Genomic DNA, 18,887 nt, shown 5'->3' with positions numbered 1-18,887 from the left:
TTTCTAATAGGCCATGAACTTGATCAGAATCATTCTCAATGAACCCATAAGTGATCCTATTTTTTCATCGGATCCGAGTAGAGACCAAAGGTCTTGAGCGACCAATCTAGCAGACTCAAAAGATAAAGAAGTATCGTTAATTTCTTCATGCTCGTTCCAAGCTCGAAATACCATTTGTACAAATAAGAATTCCCTACCTATCTAATTGTACTAGTGTACCTATAATTGATTTCTTCTGTGTAATACTAATTGATAGAGCCTCATTGGTAAGTGCTACAAGATCTCGTGCATTGGAACCCGAATCCATTAGTATGAACATTTTCTTTTTATCTTCCTATTTAAGGGTTAACAATATTACTAGAGTTGCATTGTTTATCCATCATTAGAGTTAAAATATGTCATAAGTTCTCGTACTCTTCATAAAATAGGAATTTGCTTTTTTTTTGTACTTTTAATTTTAGTAATTTGGTTACTTTCCTTTTCAAAATTTAAAATTTAGAACCATTTTGGGCCCAATTAGTCCAAACATTTTGCATCACCCACACTATACAAGTGGTGCCGACTCCAATGGGTTTGGATCTACACCCCCTATGCACAAGACAAAATTTCAACCTTAGTTATTCAATCATCCTTCAAGTGGATTCTCATATATATACACATCTCATACTTGGTATTTAACCAATGTGAGATCTAAACTTTTCTTTTTCTCAACAAATATTTCCAAGTAGGTTATTTTGAGCATAAATCTCTCATTCATCACTCAATCATTTTACTCAATCATTTTGAGCATATGATATATGTAACAGCCCGGTTTAGACCCTAGTCTGATAGTGGTTTCGGGACCATGAATCCTAGTCAGAAAAATATTTTAAAATTTCTTTTAGTGTTTACAGTATGTGAATAAATACGTGTGAAAATTTCGTGTAAAAATTTTATCGTTTGTGTGCTTAATTTGATAAAAAGACTTAATCGCGTAACGTGAAAAATTTTGAGGTCTTTTTGTTGAAGGCATCAAATTAATGTAAAATGAAAATTTAGAGCACTTGCATGTCAATTATACCATTAATAATAGTGATGGACAATATTGGACAAGATTAGGTGGATTTTAATGATAATGCATTAAGGGTAAAATGGTAAAAAGCATAATAACTTATAATTAAATTAAATAAAACATAATATAGCCATGCAAATGGCTTTATTCTGCCGAGACGTGAGAAAGAAAAGAGAATTTCGAGCTTTGTATTTTCGGCAATTAAAAGATTAAATTAGGTATGTTCTTTGTTTTATTTTTTGATAATTTTTACGTTTTTGAGATCGTTGCTTTGTGTATTACCTAGTCCATGTGTTAATTTTGGAATTGATTATGATTTCGAGAAGTGTCATTGTTGATAATATTATGATTATGATTTTGAGAAGTGTTATTAAATTTTATTAAATAATTTTTAATAAAAATCCAAATTAGGGATTTATTTGTGAAAATGAAAAAAATTGAGGGGCTAAAATGTGAAATAAATGAAATGTGTGGACTTATATGAGCTATAGGAATATTCGGCCAAGCTAGATATTTTTAAATTATGTGTATTTTGAGTTTTGTGAAATAGGGACTAAATTGTTAAAAATGTGAAATGTTAGGGGCTAAAATGTAATTTTCCCATTTATGTGTTTTTAGAACAAATTTGAGTGAATATGTTATTAAATAAGTTAAATTTGTATTAAATTAGATCAAGAAAAGAAGAAATTAGATTTGGATTGGGGGAAATCAAATGTTGTCGAATAGCCGTCCCGGTCAGTTCGTCTTCGTCCGAGGTAAGTTCATAAGTAAATAAATGTCGTTAATTTCGAATGTATATGATTTATAATTGCTGAATTGAATTATTAATTATATTTGGGTAAATGCCGAATTTGATATAAGCATGGGACAATTAATTACGAGCTCAATTCGATCGAATTACGACGTCTGAAAGCCCCGTACGAACCATAGGAATAATTAGGATACATATGTCATGACCTAGGATTTCGATATGTGATTTCGTGTAAGATCACGTCTGGGATGTTGGCATCGATTTGAGATTTACGTGTAAGACCATGTCTGGGACATTGACATCGTGTATGATTTCGTGTAAGACCATGTTTGGGACAGTGACATCGGTATTTGATTACATGTAAGACCACGTTTGGGACGTTCTCATTGTACAAGCTTTCCGAGTTACATGAGCATCCTATTTGATTCCGAACGGTTCAACGGGCAATGGTACGGTAAAACCGAATGTGAGTTCAAATTTAATGATTCAGGTATGTTTAAGTTTATATAAAGTTTGATAATAAAGGTAGGTGTTGTTGTGTAATATGATATTGAGAACTAATTGTTTAAATGTGATTATAAAAACATGTATTTGAGATTAAGAGTATTCAGCCTACTTGAAATAATCATACTAATGTTCATTTGATAATTTAATTACTTATGACTTACTAAGCTTTCCAAGCTTACTTGTACATGTATTCGTTGTTTTATAGATTTTGGAGGTTAGTTACGAGCTCGGGGGTCGTCAAGGAAGTCCGTGTAATACCCCTTACCCATATTCGCCGCCGAAATAGGGTATGAGGCATTACCAAATTTTGCCAAATTAATTTTCCATTATTACGAGTTAATTACTATTCATTTATCAAAACATGTCATGACGTCCCTTGATTGGGCCTCCGAAGCCCAAAACATACATCCGGACCAAATCAAGATTAAATTGAAACCATAAGAACTTTTTCGCAAAATCCTTAAGTTTTTTTTTTTTTTGAATTCAATATAACCCCTTTATAAATTTCTAATCTTCCCTGCAATTTTAAACCGAGACTAATCCAACACAACCAATCCATTTCAACATATTTTCAAGATAGATTTAACATATTCATAAGATACCCTCATCACATACCAAAACCAAAATTTGTTAGCCATACCAATGGCTAACCATACATTCATTTCACATTAACATTTACTTTACTAGCTTATACATGCCATTGATTTCCAAAATAAAGTTTCTTTATATACCGAGTTCTTGAGGTTGATAGTGTGATGCGTCTCCGACCAAATCCAACCTTCGAGCTCTTAACATTACAAAACAGGGGAAAAGGAAACAGGGTAAGCACTTTGTGCTTAGTAAATTCATGTAACAAGAATTAGACTTACCTAATATTTTCAATACAATGCAATAAACATTCATACACCCATTCCATACATTATTCCCCTATCATGCATAAACTCAACATTCAAATTAGTCCAATAATTTCCATGTATCAATAATATATACCATGATTGATGAGCTCATCAATTCCATGATTTCCATTCCCTTGTTATTTTTCCATATTTATCCCGTTGAACTACTTGGAATTTCGATGAATTTTCAGGGGTACACTTTAGTGTACAAATCCGAGTTCGTCAATTCATATCATGTGTGCACATTTCCATTTCAGAGAGCACACTCCCGCGAACGTCATCCTTACAGAGGGATTACCAGTCCAGGCTAAATCCCCTGTAATATAAACTCATAGAGTATTGTCGGGATTACCAGTACAGGCTAAATCCCCTGCAACTACAATTACGTTAATGAGCTTGGATCTGAATTACCAGTCCAGGCTAAATTCAGACCCTAATTTGGATTACCTGTCCAGGCTAAATCTATTTTCCACATATTCTTCGGGAGGGCTATATCAGGATAGAATCACCCGTCCGGGTTAGATCCTTTTTACCGTCAATTCCTTTTCAGAGATCCATCGAATTTTCCTTTCATTCAACTGGAATTTATTTTCTCTTTTCATCAAGAATATCAATACTTCATCAATTATCATACAATAAACATCCAAATCATATTCACATCAAGAAAAATATATTTCAAGCATTTAAGAATATAATTCAAGTTACACGAACTTACCTCGATACTTGTTCGTAAACGAAAATCTACTAATCTCGAACTTTTTCTTTTCCTCGATCTAGATTCGTATTTGAATTTTCTGGATCTAAATAAATAAATTTAATCATTAATCTAATACATTTCATGTTCATATGTAACATTCTCTATAATTTCATTATTATTTATAGTGCATTCAAAGCTGTCTCACTAAGTCATAGTTACTAAATTATTTATATCTTGAGCTACGGAACTCCAAATTAATATCTGCTAAATTTTCCCAAAACTAGACTCACATATCTTCTTACCGTAAAATTTTCAGAATTTTTGGTTTAGCTAATAAGTACAGTTTATTCTTTAAAGTTTCCCCTATTTCACTGTTTGACAGTTCCAACTCCTCTTTACTAAAAATTAATTATCTCATTGTACAGAATTTGGATGATGTTTCCATTTATTTTTTCTGAAAATATACTCATTAAGGATTCTAAGCATATAAATTATAACTCATAATCATTTTTTTTACAATTTTTAATGATTTTCCAAAGTCAAAACAGTGGAACCCGAATTCATTCTAACCTTGTCTCACAAAATCTATTATATCTCATGATTTACAATTCCATTGCTTACACCGTTTCTTTTATAAGAAATTAGACCTAATAAGCTTTAATTTCATATTTTATTCATCCTCTAATTCGATCTCTAAAATTTTTGGTGATTTTTCAAAGTTAGACTACTGCTACTATCCAAAACTGTTTTAGTGTATAATGTTAATTACCATTTTTTCCCTAAGCTTTCAATAAATGATAATTTCATCCCTGCTCAATTAACCTCTCAATTGAGCTGATTTTTCTCAATCAAAACTTTATTCTATCACTTTAAACTACTTTATAACCTTTGGAAATCATAATTTTAGCACTAGACTTTAATTCCAAACTTTTTCACAATTAAGTCCTACAAATCAATTTCTATTGAAATTACCTAATAAAATCATCTCATAAACAAATTAAAGCTTTTATTTCATGCTATTTTATCATAAAATTCCAGCACATATTCATAGAAACCTTCAATTTCATTCATAAAATCAAAAACTAATGAATTTAGTAATAGGACCTAGTTGTAAAAGTCTTAGAAATACAAAAATTACAAGAAAAAGTTAAGGATTAACTCACTCTGTGCAAAAATTACGAAAAACCAGCTTGACTAAACCCTTAGGATGTTTTTGGCTGATGAGAATGTAGAAAAATAAAGAGAAATCTAGATAATTCCACTTTAGTCCTAACTTTTAAAGTAAATTTTGCAATATTCCAATTTTACCCTTAATTCTCCAATTCTCCTGATTTTCTCAGCTTATGCCGCCCAAAATATCTCCTTGTGGGCTTATTTGCAATTTATGTCCCTCCTCATTTAACAACTGAGCTATTTAATTCTTCTAGTAACTTTTACGCCTTTTCAATTTAGTCATTTTCACTTAATTGACTACCCAAACATTAAAATTTTCTAACGAAATTTTAACACCATATTACTAACACTTCATAAATATTTATAAAAATATTTTTGACTCGGTTTTACGAGATCGAGGTCTCAATACCTTGTTTTGACCCAATTTCTTCAATAATTTCTTTTTCTAACTAACCACTAAATCGATAAAATTTTTCTATCGATATTTTCATACGATTTTCCTATCATATCAATATTCATGCAAAAATATTAAAATAAATTTCTCTTTAAATTGGATTTGTGGTTACGAAACTACTATTCCGATAACCTTGAATTTGGGCCAGTACAGTCCGCCACAATATTGATCTCTATCTCGGTATTTTGAAAGCTCAAACTTTGAATATATGGCTTGTATAAGCTAGTATTTGTTTTGTTTGGTCATGAAGTGTATATATATTTAGCCATGCGAAAATGGCTTGATAATGATGCTAATTTTGTGTATTTTAGGCTATGTAATTAGCTCATTTTGGAAGTATATTATATGGTATATCTTGTGTGTTGGATGGTGGCAATTTAGTATGTGTGATGATAAAATGTTGTCCGAATGTTGTTGAAATGCTGTCCATTTTTGAGCATATTATGTTGCTCGAATGTTGTTTAAATGCTGTCCATTTTTGAGCATATTATGCTGTCCGAATGTTGTTTAAATGTTGTCCATTTTTTAGCAAATCAATGCTGTCCGAATATTGTTACTGCTGTTCGGATATTTGTGAATTAATGATGTCTAATTAAGTTGTTGAAGAATGTAATTGGAAATTAATATGTGCTGTCATTTATGTTGTTTAAGTGCCTTATCTATGCTATATTGTTAATGTGTTCATGCTGTACAAATCTGGACATATTGATTACATTTCATGCTATTATTGATTAAATACTGTATGTTAATGTTGCACTTTACTGTCCAATAAATTTAGACAAATCAAAGATAAATTGTAAGTTGAATTTCATGATTTTTGCTATTGTAAATTTCGGACTGATCTAACAAGTTGAAGATGGACTTGACAAATTGACCTTAGAAATTAAAATACCTTAATTATATGTTTTATTACTATCGGAATTGGTTCAATGTAATTGTTGTTTTGAATGACATAATATTTTTTTTTCTTTATAGTTATCCGGATGCTAAGATATTAACGTTGGTTAGTTTTGGTTAAATTGATATGTTTCTTTCTCAATTGGTTTTTGGCTTGCTACATGATTAAATTGAATATGGAATATGAGAGCATAACATGATTGTTTATAATTGATATTGTTGTTCAGGTTAAGTTTGAAACTTTCTCTAAATTTTTATTTTATTTTAATCGGTTGAAGAAAGTTCACCTTGTGCCCGTTATTGAGCCAAATTTGTATTGAACCGTGTTATGTTCTGCAATGCCTCATAACCCCTTTCCGGCGACGGATACGGGTTAGGGGTGTTACAATATAACGTTGTAAAGGTATCATGGAGTAGAATACAAAGCAGTAATTTTATGATTGAACTCTCCACCTTTACCAATCGAGAATATACCTCAAATTTTCTAGAAAATTATAATTTTTCCAATAATTCCCAAAGTGTCTACGCTCGTTTTTATCCTCGAGTTTCAATGGCCAATGGCCTACATGAACCCAACCAACCATAAATTATGAATGTACAATCTCCATGCCTAGTGTCACAATTCTCAGCATCTCGACACTCTTTATAAGAACTCATTTATAGAGACAAAACAAATGATACCTTTGATGTTGTAGGAACAATTTGAGTACTTTCAGTTTTTGTTTTATCAAATATATAGATATATATATTTATATATATATATATTATCAGCGAAGAACTTTTGATTCATTCCCCTTTTGTCACTCATTTTTGGTCATTTTCGTGAATTGAAGAACTTTTGATTCATTCCCCTTTTATCACTCGGTCATTTCCGTGAATTGAAGAACTTTTGATTCATTCCCCTTTTATCACTCACTTGGTAATTTCCGTGAATTAAGGAAAAAAAAGTCATTTTCGAATTTCGCTTTCAGAAAAGAAAAAGGGTCATTTCCAAATTCCTAGGGTAGACGGGTAGTTGTTTCAAAGAATTATACGAGTTCCAAAATTTAATGGTATTTTTTTAATTATATTTATTTTATTTAACACAATGTTTATAATTCATAGTATTTCATCAACTCGTAAATAAGAAGATAATGTACTTCAACGCACTTGAATCCCCATATTCCTGCATTGACAATAATACCCATACTAATTCAACTAAAATTCAATCAACAAAATTTATGACGACATTTTAAAGATTAATCATATTAATCTCCATAATATTTGATTTTATTAAATTAACATATACCATGCACCTCTAGTATTATTAATTGTCAAGTGTATAACATGTTAAATTCAATTCAAATTTTAGAACGTACATCTAACTGATAATCTTGTGTTATCACGTACCATGAAATATAATTTTTCCTATCAAATACACATAAAATGGTTTAGTTAAATAATTTTCCTTTGTCCTATTTTTAAATTTCATTAGTTTTTGTTATATTTGAGTTAGTTGAGTTAGCGTCATTTAACTCATCACACTTAACTCAGTCAAATAATTATAATAACTAGAATATTTATCAAACATGTATTTGTCATGGGCCGCGAATTAAAATTTGAGACTATAGAACATGAAACTGCGGAATAAAGTCAATTGATTAAATTGGACTCATTTAACCCACTTGGACTGGTTTGATTGGAACATCAAAGAAAACTCATCTACTTGAAATTTGGTGGCCGGATGAAACACTCCAATAATTTAGAGTTACCAAGGTAATTGTTTTGTAATCCTAAAGGATAAGATTATGGAGTGTTTAAATATCTTAGGACTCTCATCTTATAAATAGATTTTAATATCAGATGTTGATATAATTTAAAATGTATCGTTGGATCTGAGAGAGCTCAACTATAAATATAGGTGTTCCCCCTCATTTGTAATAATTTTTTTTTGAGAATTTTTTTTAGAATTTGGCTGGCTTAGATGGATTTGAATCAAAGTTATCGCCTATGGCCGTACAGTTACTATCATGAGTCAAGGTTCGTAAGGTGTCAAGTTGAGATGGAGAAAGAAGCAAAGGATCGGAATGTCCCACTAGAGACCCGTGAGAGGATCAGGAATGCAGGAAGATCAATTGATATGTTGTCGACTTTGGAAGGTAGGGTTGTCAAACTTGAGGATTCCATGGGTGATATAAAGGAAAGCTTCAAGGTAGTTGAGGGATGCACTGTGGAATAGTAAATTATATATATTTGTATTATATATTATATTATTTTCTATTATTTTAATGATGTTTAGTTAATTTCTAACACCAACTTCTTAAAAATATAAACAAAAAAGGGTTATTTATCAAATTGGATAATTTCAACCATAAATAAAACAATTAATAGTTGAGGAATGCCTTTGTTTTAAAAGCTGAAAACTTTGGTTAAGAATTTTAAGGATCAAATTGATAGAATTTGTAAATGTGAAGGGTTTAATTTATTGAATTATTTTAGAATTAGGATCAAATTGATAAAATATATAAGTATTGAGGACTAATTGTGTTACTATACCAATTAGAAAATGGCTTTCCGTTATCAATTTAATGGCAGGTGACCAAAACAAGAACAAATTCAAGTATTAGTGCTTGAATTAAAAAATTTTAAAGTCGGGTGACCAAAACAGGAACGTAGGCATAGTTGAGCGACTATTTATATAGTTTCCCTAAATAATAGTATGATAGATAACGTTATTTTAGTAATTTCCTTAACTAAGTTGATGTTAAGTTGACTCATTCCACCAATTGAATCACACACTTAAATAATAATGTGTATATATAGGTGAAACAATTTATGTAATAAAATTAAAATGTTTAAAAATATTAAAATATCACTTTAGTTTAAGTGATAAAAAAGATCATATAAATGTTGATGTAAGTTTAATGCTCAATATTTGCAACTTTTTTTTTTGTAAAATAAGAAAAATACAAAAGTACTCTAGTAATCATATAATTTATTTAAAATATATAAAGAATTATTTTAATAATTTTTTAAAATAAGTTGATGTTAACAGACTTGCGATACTAATTCAATCACACTTGCACAATAGAATAGATATAAATATAATACAAACCTAGTTAAAAAAATATAGAAATATATATGCATGTAATACTTAAAAAAATTAGCATTAATCTCATTATATATTCTTATCATATTTATATTTTTTATATAATATAAACTATTTATAATTTTTTATTAACTCCTAAATAAAAAAATAATACGTTTTAATTCCTCCACTACAACATCAAACCTTCAAAATCAATAACAATATTATTTTCCGCAGCCTGTATTGACTACCTGATGAAGTTTCTGGATATAATAATTACACACTAACAGTGAAACCGCCTCCTTTGTCGTTACTCTCAGAAAAATCGCCATAAGAAGCAGGAGACGCTTGTTTTTTTTTCTTTGATTCTAACAGTAGATATTGCTTTTTTTTCTTTAATATATACTCGTCAACAACCCACCATGGATAATGTGATGGGTTAATCAATAATCACCATCAGTCTATTTAGTTTAACTGTTTGACATGAACTGATTTTTGTTTTCATACTAAAAGGATCTCGTGTTTCATATGCTCCTCCAAATATATTGTATTTGTGGTCGAAGAAATTATTTTAAAATTGAATATATATGTATATATGTAAATCCACAGTTCCACACTAAGATCCCATTATAAATACAGTATATATATTTCTCGTTTGCCCCATAACATTTTTATCTTAGTTACATTAACTACGGCAACTTCTTTTCGTAAATTAGAACCAGCAATGCAGGGTGGACTAGAAACCTGCATGGCTGAAAACCTTAATCCAATGCCAGGGAGTAACACAGGTAGCCGAAGTAACATCTTCATGGAGGATGGAGTGTTCTTGACTTGGGACGATTTGTGGGTCACGGTTGCTGGTGGAAGACCGATCCTTCAGGGCCTGGCTGGCTACGCCCACCCTGGTGAGCTGTTGGCCGTAATGGGTCCTTCGGGTTGTGGCAAGTCCACACTTCTTGATACCTTAGCAGGGAGACAGGGTCCCAAAACAAGGCAAGAAGGAGATATTCTTATCAACGGACGTAAACAAGCCTTGGCTTATGGAACATCTGTAAGGAATTTCATTAAAAAGTTATCACTTTTTTCATGCAAATAAAATTAATTACTGCCGTGCAGGCATATGTCACCCAAGACGATGCACTGATTACAACACTGACTGTAAGAGAAGCTGTTTACTACTCTGCTCAGCTTCAGTTACCAGATACAATGACCAAATCTGAGAAGAAGGAGAGAGCCGAAATGACGATCAGAGAAATGGGTTTGCAAGACGCCATGGATACTCGGATTGGTGGGTGGGGTGCTAAGGGATTAAGCGGTGGCCAAAAGAGGAGAGTTAGCATTTGCATTGAAATATTGACACGCCCTAAGCTTTTGTTCTTGGATGAACCCACTAGTGGGCTTGACAGTGCTGCTTCATATTATGTGATGAGCAGAATCGCAAGCCTGAATCAGAAAGATAATATTGGAAGAACAATCATTGCATCCATCCATCAGCCTAGCGCTGAAGTATTTCAACTATTCACCAATCTCTACCTTTTATCTGCAGGCAAAACTGTGTACTTTGGTTCTGTTTCTGCAGCAAAAGAAGTATGATCTTTTTCACTAGCATAATATAATATAATATACATGGAAAAACATCTAATCCCTCCTATTTTTCTAAATAATATGTAGTTTTTTGCTTTAAATGGATTCCCTTGCCCGAGTTTCCAGAACCCATCTGATCACTTCCTAAAAACCATTAACAAGGATTTTGGCAAGGTATATATTCTCCCTCTTCAGAAACTAGTTTACAAATATTTCCCAACGTAAATAAAGTATACAGTCTGACGTTTTTGCAATTTTAAACAGGATATTGAGCTAGGGTTTGCTAATGGAATCCCCACAGAGGAAGTTATTGATATCCTAGTAAAGTCATATAAGTCTTCAGATATATACCAAATGGTTCAGAAAGAGATTGCTCAGATTTGTAAACAGGTTAGTTGATAGCAGCTCATTATTTTTTTCCCTCTCCGAGTAGATCTAAAATGGATAATTTAAAGGGATTGAACATATATATTGGATATGTGATTATGGTGCCGGTCAGGGTGGTGGAGCATTGCAGAAAAGTAAAAGGCGGTCTGGGTTCTTCACCCAATGCCATGTCCTTACCAGCAGATCTTTCATTAACATGTCTCGTGACCTTGGCTACTATTGGTTGCGTCTAGGTATCTACATTTCACTTTCTATTGTACTTGGCTCTGTGTTTAGCCACGTCGGGATGGACAATGGATCAATCCAGGTTCGTAAATGAATACATAATATTGATTGATCGATTTCAACACTGCAAGTGATCATATAAGGGTTTTTTTTTTTTTCAGGCTAGAGGTTCACTGTTGATGTTTGTGGCATCATTTCTAACCTTCATGGCCATTGGTGGATTCCCTTCTTTTGTAGAGGAAATGAAGGTATTCGAACGTGAAAGACTAAATGGGCACTACGGTGTCACTCCCTTTGTCATCGGAAATACGTTATCTTCTCTGCCATTCTTGGCAATGGTAGCACTCATTCCAGGCTCAATTACATATTTCCTTCCAGGACTTCACCATGGATATCAACATTTCTTGTTCTTCGTCATCATATTATTCGCTTGCATGATGTTGGTAGAGAGCTTAATGATGATTGTAGCTAGTGTGGTACCCAATTTCCTGATGGGAATCATAGTGGGTGCTGGAATTCAAGGGCTAATGATCTTGGTTGGCGGTTTCTTCCGATTACCCTCTGATCTTCCCAAGCCAGTGTTTAAATTTCCCTTGTACTACATCGCTTTCCACAAGTATGCATATCAGGGACTGTTTAAGAACGAGTTTGTAGGCTTGACTTTTCCCAATGTTCAAGCTGGAAATGGAAGCTCAGCAACCGTTACTGGTGAAGAAATTTTGAAGCAAACTTGGCGTATTGAAATGGCATACTCTAAATGGGTTGACCTTGCTATCTTATTTGCAATGATTGTGCTTTATCGGGTATTGTTCTTGATCATCATCAAGACAACCGAGAAGGAAAAAGCGGTGATCGGAAAATTCATGTCGGCAACTTGTAAGGACAAAGCCCAGGTCAGTAGGGGTGAGCGTGGATAAATATTAAAAGTAACATGTTTTAATCTTATTTTTAATATGTTTTTTTTTGTGATTATTCGATCTTAACCATAAATTTTATACTTTCAATCATTTAAATTTATGTTTTTATACTTAAGACAACGTTTAGGAGCAAAATGAGCTAAAATCGAAAAATTGGAGTAAGGTACAAGAGTCACACGGGCTGACCCTTTCCTCATGGCCTGCCACACGGCCATGTGGCAGGTCGTGTCAATTGCACGAATTTAGCGAAAAAAACGCAATTTTTAAGTTTTTTAAGCATTTTAAGATATATATATATGACAAAAATATAAGAAGATAGAAGAAAGTCATCATAGGATATTTAAGAAAACAACTCAAAAAACACCATTAAAGCAGATTTCTATAAAGACTAAAGACATTCAATTGATTTCTAAGGAGATTGTAATGAGTTTTTTTTCTTCCGGATATATTGTCTCTGGGATGTTTTTATTTATAAGTATAAACTAATTTTCTAAATACCTAAGGGAGATGAACCCAGTGGTGAATTTTGTCTTTTAATTTTTATTTTACGCAATAAAAACTTAGATCTTGTTCTCAATTATGCGTGTTTAATTCTTGGTTTAATATTTTTAGATTATTGATTCATTTTTTATGTGCTTAAATCGGTGGAGAAATAGACCATGTTTAATAGTAAATTTAGCGTAATTGAGTGAAGTTGCATGCAATTCTAAAAATAGGACAACATAGATCTACCGAATTAGAGTCAAACCTAATAGGGAAATCCATAAATTGAGTTAAGGCAATAATAGGGGTTTTAATTTTTAAAAAAATTTAATTAATCAACCTAAAGTCAGTTGCTCTTGAAAGAGATATTAGCATAATTTAGAGATTTCTATGGATCAAGATATTAAGTAAATAAATTGCATAATTTAGATTGATAGTGACAAATGAAGTCTAGGTGAACTCTTTCCTTAATATTGTTTTGATTATTGGTTGTTAATCGGTTATTTTTCTAATTTGTTCGTTGTCGCGTTCGTAATTAATTAGTTTAGTTACTTTTTTCTTTAATTAATCACTCTAATTTATCAATTAAATAATAAAAAGAATGTAATTACTAGTACTTTTAGTTTTTTTCTGGGAACGATACATTTGGTTACCATAGCTATACTATTAATTGATATGTACACTTGCCTTAGTCGAATTTTTAGTTGGTTTCGTGGGCATCAAGCATTCAATTGAATCAAGTGAATAATTTCGAGTTAATCGATTTGACGAGTCCTATTTTATCATCCTAACTTAATTTGAAAATTTTCAAATCGAGTTGAATGAAGTGAAATTCAAATCAAGTCGAATTGAGTGAAATTATTTGAGTTAAATTAAAAAAATTAAATATGCAAATCAAAATCTTATTACAATATAACTAATTTCATGTTATATCACATATATTTGAAATATATTTGAAATTTTTTTCAAAGGAAAATAATAAAAAAAATAATTTAGTATGATAAACTTGAATCATTAATTAACTTATTTTTGTCCCAAAATTATTATTCTAGAAATTTTTTTAATTTTTCAAATTCTTTTATAATTTTATATATTTTTAGAGTTTTTTTGAAATTTTTATAATTTATTTAAAAATAAAAATTTTGAATTTTTTATAAATATTTTAGATTTTAAAAATTATTTTGATTTTTGAAATTTTTTTTTTGAAATTTTTGTTAAGAGAGCTCAATTTGCTCATTTTCAAACTTGACAAGGACTAAAAAAGTTTTTAAACCAATTTGTTATTTGAATTGTAAAATTCAACTCAATTCGAACTCGAAACTGGAATTACTTATATTAGCTCAAATAATTCGAACAAATCGATTTGATTAACTCAAAAATCGAAAAAAATTAATTTTTTAATCGAATCAAGTTTTGCTCACCGCTACAGGTCACGATGAATTCATCAGCCACGCCTGTGTGTGTGGATAAGAGACAATGCAAGTAGTTAGTGTGTATCAATATTAATCATGTAAGCTATATTGTAAAGTAGAAATGCTTGTTCAAGGGCTTGTAAATGGCCTCGGCTACGAAAAGGGATCAATGTAATTATGTTATAAAATATGTTAATGATCATAGCTTTGTATGATTTTAGGTTTCAAATTCATAGCATATTGTTTGAATCGTAGATCAACGGTGATTGAAGGCTAACTAGTAGCGCTAATTTAACAATATTTTTCAAAAGTATTTTTGGAGGCTAGTTTAGCGCTAATTTAGCTAAAATCTTTAAGCAGTTCCCTATATAAGTAAAGTCAAGAGCTAGACTTTTTTTTTAAAGAAAAATTAAAAATATTAAATTAGTCATTTATATAAAATATGATATATACCAAAAGCTTACACGACTCGAGAAAAAAAACCTTACACGACTAGGCACATGTAGAGGTGATCATGGGTTGGGTTACCCGGCCCGGCCCGGCCCGATAGTCCGCCCGAAAAATGGAAGGATTTGGGTAAAAATATAGGCCTGAAATATGAGTTTGGGTAAAAAATTGAGGTCCGTTTAAAAAATGGGCCGGGCCTAAGATAAGACTTTTTTGGCCCGGGCCCCCAGCTCGAATTATATATTAAACATGTATATATTTATATTTTTAATCAAATATACTTTTTATTAAATATATATATTTTTTAGACTTTTAATCCGAATTATATATTAAATATATATCTTTTTATTTTTAATCAAATATGGGCCGGGTCGGGCTCAAATAAATTTTTAGACTCATATTTTAGACTAGCCCGGCCCAGAACCAAAAAACAGGCCTAAAATTTTGTCTAGGCCCGATCTGAACCCGGCTCGGCCCATTATCACCTCTAGGCACATGTAAGACCTGGAGTGGAAGATCCCATTATAAATATAGCATATACATTAACCTCGGTCCTAACTCCTGATCTCAGTTTCTTTTTGTTTTCTTAATTATGGCAGCTTCCTTTCGTAAGTCAGAACCAGTGCAGGGTAGATCACAAACCCATGCTACCTTAGAGGTTGAAAACCTTAATCCAACGCCAGCGAGTAAAAATGGATGCCGAAGTAACAGGTTTATGGAGGATGGTGTTCTCTTGACTTGGGACAATTTGTCGGTCACGGTTGCTGGTGGAAGACCGATCCTTCAGGGCATGACTGGTTATGCTCGCCCTGGTGAGCCGTTGGCCATAATGGGACCTTCGGGTTGTGGCAAATCCACACTTCTTGATACCTTAGCAGGGAGACAGGGTCCCAACACAAGCCAAGCAGGACATATTCTTATCAATGGGCATAAACAAGCCTTGGCTTATGGAACATCTGTAAGGAGAAATTCCATAATAATGAATTTCATTATAATGTTCCCTTTTTAATTGCATGCAAATCAAATTACTACTATGGATCACACCGCAGGCGTACATCAAGTATCCTGTATGATGTTTTGTTCTTTTAAACAGGATATTGAGCAAGGGTTTGCTAATGGAATCCCCACACTGGAAGTTATTGATATCCTGGTGAAGTCATATAAGTCTTCAGATATATACCAAATGGCTCAGAAAGAGGTAGCTCAGATTTGTAAACAGGTTGGTCAGGTTTATAACAGCTCATTATTTTTTTCTCTGAACAGAATCTAAAATAGATAATCCAAAAGGCATTAAACATATTGGATGTTGGATTTTCATGTCAGGGTGGTGGAGCATTGGAGGAAAATAATAGGCAGTCTGGGTTCTTCACCCAATGCCATGTCCTTACCAGAAGATCTTTCACAAACATGTCTCGTGACCTTGGCTACTACTGGTTGCGTCTAGGTATCTACATTTCACTTTCTATTGTACTTGGCTCTGTGTTTAGCCACATCGGGGTGGACAATGGAACAATCCAGGTTCGTAATATGAATACATAATACTGATTGATCGATTTCAACACTGCAAGTGATCATATAAGGGTTTTTTTTTTCAGGCTAGAGGTTCACTGATGATGTTTGTGGCATCATTTCTAACCTTCATGGCCATTGCTGGATTCCCTTCTTTTGTAGAGGAAATGAAGGTATTCGAACGTGAAAGACTAAATGGGCACTACGGTGTCACTCCCTTTGGCATCGGAAATACGTTATCTGCTCTGCCATTCTTGGCACTCGTCGCACTTATTCCAGGCGCAATTACATATTTCCTTCCAGGACTTCACCATAGATATCAACATTTCTTGTTCTTCGTCATCATATTATTCGCTTGCATGATGTTGGTGGAGAGCTTAATGATGATTGTGGCAAGTGTGGTACCCAATATCCTGATGGGAATCATAGTAGGTGATGGAATTCAAGGTATAATGATCTTGGTCGGCGGATTCTTCCGACTACCCACTGATCTTCCCAAGCCGTTGTTGAAATATCCCTTCTACCACATTGTGTTCCACAAATATGCCTATCAGGGACTGTTTAAGAACGAGTTTCTAGGCTTGACTTTTCCCAATGCTGAAGCTGGAAATGGAGGGTCGCCAACCATTACTGGTGAAGAAATTTTGAAGCAAACTTGGCATTTTGAAACGGCATACTCTAAGTGGGTTGATCTTGCTATCTTGTTTGCAATGGTTGTTTTTTATCGAGTATTATTCTTGATTGTCATGAAGACTACGGAGAAGGTAAAACCGGTGATGGTGAAATTCATGTCCGCAACTCGAAAGGAAAGAACGCAGGTCACGGTGAATCCATCGGCCACACCTTTGGCGACGCCTTATTGTGCGGATAAGAGACAGTGGCAGTAATCAGGGTGTATCAATAGTTTTTTTTCATGCGTTACAACAAATATAGTTGCTAACCAAGTTTTAGTTTGGTTGAAATTATCATATCTTAGGAGTCCAAACTATGTGATTGAATAAATCTTCCTCTATTTGTTGCGGGTTGAGTACTCCTTCTCCTTCCCTTCTTCAAACTCCGATTCGTATTTTTTATAGAAATTTCTTTGATCAATGATAGAACAAGATCCGTTTTGCATCATATATAGGGGGTTCCTCGGCTCGGACCGAAGAAGCAATGTCACTTGATCATTATCAAACTGACCATAATCTTTTTCTGTCCGTGAGGATCCCACCAGAGCATCTTCTATTTCTAATAGGCCATGAACTAAATCAAAATTATTCTCAACGAACCCATAAGAAGTGATCCTATTTTTTCATCGGGTCCGAGTAGAGACCAAAGGTCTTGAGCGACCAATTCGGCAGAACAACTCAAAAGATAAAGAAGTATCGTTAATTTCTTCATGCTCGTTCCAAGCTCGAAGTACCATTTGTACAAATAAGAATCCCCTACCTATCTAATTGTATTAGTGTCTATGTAATACTAATTGATAGGACTCATTGGTAAGTGCTACAAGATCTCGTGCATTGAAACCCGAATCCATTAGTATGGAACATCTTCTTTTTATCTTCCTATTTAAGGGTTAACAGTATTATTATGGTTGCATTGTTTATTCATCATTGGGGTTAAAATATGTCATAAGTTCTCGTAATCTTCATAAAATAGGAATTTGCTTCTTCTTTTTTTGTACTTTTAATTTCAATAATTTGGTTACTTTCCTTTTTAAAATTTAAAATTTAAAACTACTTTAGGCCAAACTAATCCAAACATTTCGCATCACCCATGCTATACATATGGTGCCAACCCCAATGGGTTTGGATCTATACCCCCTACACACAAGACAAAGTTTCAAACTTAGTTATTCAATCATCTTTCAAGTGGATTCTCTCATATATACATATCTCATACTTGGTATTTAACCAATGTGAGATCTAAGTTTTTTTTTTCCTGAACAAATATTTCCAAGTACCTTATTTTGAGCATAAATCTCTCATTCATCTCTCAATCATTTTGAGCATATAATATATTGTTGTAAATGTCTCATGAAGTAGAATATAATACTATGATTTTATGATTGAACTATCCACCTTTACCAATCAAGAATATGTCTCAAATTTTTTTTAAAAATTATAATTTTTCCAATAATTCTCAAAGTGTACGCTCGTTTTTAACCTCGAGTTTCAATGGCGAATGGCCTACATAAACCCAACCAACCATAATTTATGAATGTACAATCTCCATGCCTAGTGTCACAATTCTCAGCATCTCGACACTCTTTATAAGAACTCATTTATAGAGACAAAACAAATGATGCCTTTGATATTGTAGGAACAATTTGAGTACTTTCAGTTTTTGTTTTATCAAATATATATATATATATATTATCAGCGAAGAACTTTTGATTTATTCCCTTTTTATCACTCATTTGGTCATTTTCGTGAATTGAAGAAC

The 18,887-nt window shown here is 32.5% G+C and overlaps 3 protein-coding genes across 3 annotated transcripts; all 3 read left to right on the top strand.

The window, feature by feature from the left end:
* The first annotated feature begins 10,191 nt into the window (after positions 1–10,191).
* LOC107908950 (ABC transporter G family member 1) lies at positions 10,192–12,668 on the top strand. Its single transcript, XM_016836267.2, has 6 exons — positions 10,192–10,544; positions 10,610–11,080; positions 11,165–11,251; positions 11,342–11,467; positions 11,577–11,771; positions 11,851–12,668. Exons 1-6 carry the CDS (start codon positions 10,218–10,220, stop codon positions 12,604–12,606), a joined length of 1,962 nt encoding a protein of 653 aa, XP_016691756.2. The 5' UTR covers positions 10,192–10,217; the 3' UTR covers positions 12,607–12,668.
* Positions 12,669–15,981: 3,313 nt separating this feature from the next.
* LOC121214583 (ABC transporter G family member 1-like) lies at positions 15,982–16,487 on the top strand. Its single transcript, XM_041088361.1, has 2 exons — positions 15,982–16,167; positions 16,272–16,487. The coding sequence occupies exons 1-2, from the start codon at positions 15,982–15,984 to the stop codon at positions 16,485–16,487; spliced, it is 402 nt and encodes a 133-aa protein (XP_040944295.1).
* A 72-nt stretch (positions 16,488–16,559) lies between these two features.
* Positions 16,560–17,417, top strand: LOC121214823 (ABC transporter G family member 1-like). The gene has a single exon (XM_041089126.1). It carries the CDS (start codon positions 16,562–16,564, stop codon positions 17,342–17,344), a length of 783 nt encoding a protein of 260 aa, XP_040945060.1. The 5' UTR covers positions 16,560–16,561; the 3' UTR covers positions 17,345–17,417.
* The last annotated feature ends 1,470 nt before the right edge of the window (positions 17,418–18,887 follow it).

This window comes from Gossypium hirsutum, chromosome D02 (genome assembly GCF_007990345.1).
Source record: "Gossypium hirsutum isolate 1008001.06 chromosome D02, Gossypium_hirsutum_v2.1, whole genome shotgun sequence".
Taxonomy (NCBI): Eukaryota; Viridiplantae; Streptophyta; class Magnoliopsida; order Malvales; family Malvaceae; genus Gossypium; species Gossypium hirsutum.
This window is presented reverse-complemented; position numbering and strand designations above follow the sequence as displayed.

What these genes read in the sequence shown, in the direction of transcription:
- LOC107908950 (XM_016836267.2), top strand. Translation starts at nt 10,218, where the DNA reads ATGCAGGGTGGACTAGAAACCTGCATGGCTGAAAACCTTAATCCAATG. An exon ending in CTGTTTCTGCAGCAAAAGAA is followed by an intron (nt 11,081 to 11,164) that starts GTATGATCTTTT and finishes AATAATATGTAG; the next exon opens with TTTTTTGCTTTAAATGGATT. An exon ending in TTAACAAGGATTTTGGCAAG is followed by an intron (nt 11,252 to 11,341) that starts GTATATATTCTC and finishes AATTTTAAACAG; the next exon opens with GATATTGAGCTAGGGTTTGC.
- LOC121214583 (XM_041088361.1), top strand. Translation starts at nt 15,982, where the DNA reads ATGGATCACACCGCAGGCGTACATCAAGTATCCTGTATGATGTTTTGT. An exon ending in TAGCTCAGATTTGTAAACAG is followed by an intron (nt 16,168 to 16,271) that starts GTTGGTCAGGTT and finishes TTTTCATGTCAG; the next exon opens with GGTGGTGGAGCATTGGAGGA.
- LOC121214823 (XM_041089126.1), top strand. Translation starts at nt 16,562, where the DNA reads ATGTTTGTGGCATCATTTCTAACCTTCATGGCCATTGCTGGATTCCCT.